Raw genomic sequence first — 5008 nt, forward strand, 5'->3', positions numbered from 1 at the left:
TCATTCAATGGTAAAATTCTTTTTAAAAACCAACAAAATGTGGTTTGTGTCACTTTAATTACTCATTAGAGAAATGTGTCAGAAGTTTGAGTAGAGGATGTGGCTCTTCCGCAGCCTTACCAACCTAAGAGTCCCTAATATGTATTGTTTTTGGAGGTGGCATTGAAATTGCAAATGTTTACTGTTGGATATGACAGTGACTTGATTCCATAAATTTCATAAAATGTAGTCACATGTTCTGTCACAAAGGTGGCATTGACAAGTAAACATGTGGTATCATGAGAAAAATGTTTGTCAGATATAGTTAGAATTATAGCTTTTCCCTGCAGGTTACACAGATTGTGTATATACTCTATGTCTATATACAGACAAATGTTTAATCAGCAATACATTGATTACCGACTTAAGAAAGTCACTAAATTTTACAACTTTAGTCTGTCTGTCTGTCTGTCTGTCTGTCTGTCTGTCTATCTGTCTGTCTGAAATATACTCGAGTTCAATACAGGAATACGTCAATCAGATTTAAACTGCATCAACAAACTTCTACGTTGTGTTACGCGAGTATTAATCACCATGGAAACAACGCACAAAGCAGGCCGTCCACCCGGAAGAAGTTCGGTGATGAACTTGTCACTAGTTCCGGGTGGAAATATTGTTCATGAAGTGCAATCTGCTTGCAGATTAATTTGGACGAACTTCTTTGCCGATTTAAGCTTTTAAAATGTCTCGAGGCTCGAGTGCAGGGTTCGATCGACACATCACCATCTTCTCTCCCGAAGGAAGACTCTATCAAGTCGGTCAGTGTGGGGATTTATTCAGACAAAACCGGCTCGCAGGCTTGCTTGTTTGCTAGCTTGCTAAATGCTAAGTCATGGTTCGGTTTGCTAGGCTTGTAGCCATGATATAACAATACATCAACGCGAAAGTCGTACCATATAAAGAAACCTAAAGTCATATTTGTGTTGTGTCCGTTGTTATTCTAGGTCAACTTCAGTTGCATAAAGCAAGGTGACTGAAATTAGCGAATAGGCTAGTTAGCATAGCTAACATTGCAGTGAAGCAAGCTGATTCATAGCTGAAACTGTCAACTCACTGTTGAATTAAACCTTATTCACTAATGAAGTTAATTTATTGTTTGCTACAATTGTAATTTAATTCTAATCACCATATCAGTGGGGTTCAGTGGCGACATTTTAATATATTATCTAGTAACGGTGGTTGGGTTGGTTTTAAAGGGAAGGTCCACTCTAAATTGTGAACCACAGACAATGTATTGTTTAAATACTGTACTTCAAACTTGCAGTAATACAGAGGATATTTCTTTATATATACTATATCACTCACGGGGATGCGATATCTCATTTTATGTTCTACTTGTGAGGATGGCTGTCATATCCATATCAAAGACTTCTTTAACTTTTTTTTTCTTAATCTACGTCTGCATACTGTTAGTTATCAGGTGAACATGTTTGTTTAAAGATCGGTTCTATCTTTTGCAGAATATGCTTTCAAGGCCATAAATCAAGGTGGGCTCACATCAGTAGCAGTCAGAGGAAAAGACTGTGCAGTCGTTGTAACACAGAAAAAAGTACCGGTGAGTTGAAATCAGGTTTGTTACTGACATGGGAAGCATGTTTATCATTGTCAAGTCATAGACCTTCTGTTCTGATAAACACCAATATGGATCTGAATGTAACTCTTTATTTTAGTATCTTTGTATTGTTAATCAGCATTGGACAAACTCCGATACTGTACATAGCTGCAGTTCCTCTAAGTTCACTCAATATATTATAGAATACTTTAAGAGATCGCTTGCACTTCGTCACATAATCCTATTTGCCCACCAGAATAAAGTGGGTTCAGTTGTTACTAAGTACAGTATATGCAGCTTCTGGAAAGTGTCACATGATACTCTCTTTGGGTACTTTCATCATCAGTCTTAACAAAAAAAAAACATTCTCTTTCACCTGATCAGTCTAAGAATTGATTTAAACCAGAGTAGATTATTTTTTATTTCCTAAAAAAGTAGTGAAATTCTTATTATCTAGCCATTTATTATAATGTCTGATAGCAGTTGTTTCCTATTCATCATACTTGTTCTAAGAGATCTGAATGTGAAACAGTCATTCAAGCAAGTGATTGATTTCCATTGAAAAGTTTGAATGCAGTGGTAAGATCAACATATCTGACCACTATCCTGTGTCACACCCATGCCTTTTCATTGAATCTTTTCTTCCTTGAAACAGGACAAGCTTCTGGATGCCACCACAGTGACTCATCTATTCAGAATAACAGATAACATTGGATGTGTAATGTCTGGGATGACGGGTAAGAAAAAAACTTCTGCCCTCACTGTCAAGTAGCAGAAAACTGACTCGTGTGAATGAATCAACATACAGTTTTGCTTAAAATGATGTATTCCTTCAGTACTGTCCATTATGAGTCATTCAGTTTTATTATTTTTAGATGTCATTAAGAAAAAATCCACTGACTGCCTTTTATTCTAAATAAAAGGCAGTCAGTGGAAGGAAAATACAAAAATAAACATTTTAACAATTTTAACAATTCTCTTGCATATGATTTATTCAGGGGTTTACATTTCCTGCACAAGCTTCCTGCTTTATCACTGGTAACCTTTTTCATGTAGGCCATTACAAACTTTCCACTATTGTAAAAAGTGTAGTTTGGAGACAGTGAATTTTCATAACATGGAAAAAAAAAACAAAAGTACAAACTGGTTGAAGCCAAAGTAAAGAGGAAAAGTCCAGTGTTTACAGTTAGAATTATAGGTAATTCCTCTAAACTCTGGTCTCCGTCACAGCATGGCCAATGGTTCCTCTTTCTTGACAGTCATAAACTTTGACACAATTTAGGACAGTTCTGTTGATGCCACTCTGACATTGCCTTTAGTGTTTGAAGAACCGGCATGACATTGTGGCATTTACGTGGTTCTATTGAGCAAATAGCCCTCTTTACCCTTCTTCCCACTCTGAACTCTTGCAGCTGACAGCAGGTCCCAAGTCCAGCGAGCCCGCTATGAGGCAGCCAATTGGCAGTACAAGTATGGTTATGAGATTCCTGTGGATATGCTGTGTAAGAGAATCGCTGACATCTCACAAGTCTACACACAGAATGCTGAGATGCGACCACTGGGCTGCTGTAAGCATGTTAAAGTTTCTCATGATGGTTAAGAGTTTTAACAGACCTATATGTATAGAATACTGAAATGTCTCCATCCTATCTGATGCCTCTCACCTATAGGTATGATTGTGATCGGCATTGACGAGGAGAACGGCCCCCAGGTGTACAAATGCGACCCAGCGGGCTACTACTGTGGCTTCAAGGCCACTGCCGCTGGAGTGAAGCAGACAGAAGCCACCAGCTTTCTTGAAAAGAAAGTGAAAAAGAAACTGGACTGGACCTTTGAACAAACTATTGAGGTACAAAAAAGTGAAAGTTACACCTATTTCAGGACTCATTGTCCCCCACTGTTAGTGAGGCGGACGCTGTAGGAAAGGATTACAACTGGCAGAACGTCAAGTTTGGTTTCTGGAGAACAACTCCAAAATGTCTGATTATGTTATAGCAGCATTTTCTACAGTCGACAAGAAAGTACTGAAGTGGTGCCGTTTGCTGTTTAGAAATTTAAATCATTGCGTGTTACTTTTTTTCCAGTGGCTCATTTTGTCAGTGGGATTTGTCCCAGATCAATGCTCTGTGAACTGTTCTGTATTTTTTACACATCTTTATTTATCTTTTATTTATGAATGCATTAATATTTGCTCTGTTTTTCTGAAATAAGGAGACAAAAAGGGAAAAAATTGCAGCATTGCTTTACTGGAAAAGCGCGTAATGATATTCAGAATTTTCGTAATTCTGAAAGGGAAAACATGTATACCTTTTCTGACTGTCTTCTATTAAATGTACTGTATATGTGGAGGAGTGTTCTTGCTTTAATGTGATGTGAATTATTTTTGTCACATTAATGATACTATAGTCACACCTAAGTTACCTCTATTTCGTATCCCCATCAGACGGCAATCTCTTGTCTGTCAACTGTCCTCTCCATTGACTTCAAGCCCTCTGAGCTTGAGGTCGGCGTCGTCACAACGCAGGACACCAAGTTCAGGTAAAAATCTCATTAGTACATGATAGTTTGGGAAAATGAGAATATAAGTGTCCCATAATGTTGTCTGTCTTGCATGCGGTCATTGCTCCTCGTTCAGCATTGCGTTCATTTGAACTCTTCATCTTTACTGTATGTTAGGGGTAGTCAGGGAGTTTTTAATGGATTTAGTCTGATTTTAAAGCTGAATCCTTTGTCTCGTTTAATGTCTCAGCAGATGAGCTAAATTTACCATTTTACTCGTCGAACAATCCAGTTACTGTGGTTCTAGGTTCAGATGCTTGATTGTTTCTTGTTAACCTTAAATTCCCGATACATGTGAAAGGATTTAAAAAAATAATAATAGCATTTCTTAGTTTAAATCAATCTTTCCATGTCAGAACCATCTTCCATCCTTTCTTTACAGGATTCTCACAGAGATTGAAGTGGACACCCACCTGATGTCCCTGGCAGAGCGGGACTGAGCAAACAGAGACACATCACCTGTTGGATTAAGTTAGCATGATGGGATATCCTAGAAGGAGACTGATGTTATCTTTGTGTGCTGTACATTTACCCCCACTGTTTCATTCAACAATAAAAAAAAAAAAGGTTTTTGGAATAAAATAAATGTTGCCCATTTCTTGTAAAAACTTGGAATTTTTTCTTACATGGATGCATTTTAGCAACCAACTCACTGAACATAAAATCAGACCACTTCTTAAACAGTTGTCTTTTTTACATCTGTCACCTGAATATAGAAGCAGGGAAAAATGTTTACGGGAACTTGAGCTCTACCTCTGAGCTTCCTGTTGTGGTTCTGAAATTGCACCAGAGTCACATGACACACCAAGGTGCTGCATGTGGAGAGGTTGCTTTACTACAAAGTGATGTAGACTTGGT

At 37.9% G+C, this 5008-nt stretch overlaps 1 protein-coding gene across 1 annotated transcript; it reads left to right on the top strand.

The window, feature by feature from the left end:
* The first annotated feature begins 625 nt into the window (after positions 1–625).
* LOC137613403 (proteasome subunit alpha type-6) lies at positions 626–4749 on the top strand. The gene is made up of 7 exons (XM_068342601.1): positions 626–797; positions 1500–1594; positions 2247–2328; positions 3004–3159; positions 3262–3440; positions 4035–4129; positions 4533–4749. Exons 1-7 carry the CDS (start codon positions 722–724, stop codon positions 4588–4590), a joined length of 741 nt encoding a protein of 246 aa, XP_068198702.1. The 5' UTR covers positions 626–721; the 3' UTR covers positions 4591–4749.
* Positions 4750–5008: the final 259 nt, after the last annotated feature.

The sequence above is a fragment of the Antennarius striatus genome, chromosome 19, assembly GCF_040054535.1.
Source record: "Antennarius striatus isolate MH-2024 chromosome 19, ASM4005453v1, whole genome shotgun sequence".
Classification (NCBI taxonomy): domain Eukaryota; kingdom Metazoa; phylum Chordata; class Actinopteri; order Lophiiformes; family Antennariidae; genus Antennarius; species Antennarius striatus.

Coding starts and splice junctions, on each gene's coding strand:
- LOC137613403 (XM_068342601.1), top strand. CDS start 722: ATGTCTCGAGGCTCGAGTGCAGGGTTCGATCGACACATCACCATCTTC. Junction 1,595..2,246: donor TAACACAGAAAAAAGTACCG/GTGAGTTGAAAT, acceptor TCCTTGAAACAG/GACAAGCTTCTGGATGCCAC. Junction 4,130..4,532: donor ACGCAGGACACCAAGTTCAG/GTAAAAATCTCA, acceptor CTTTCTTTACAG/GATTCTCACAGAGATTGAAG.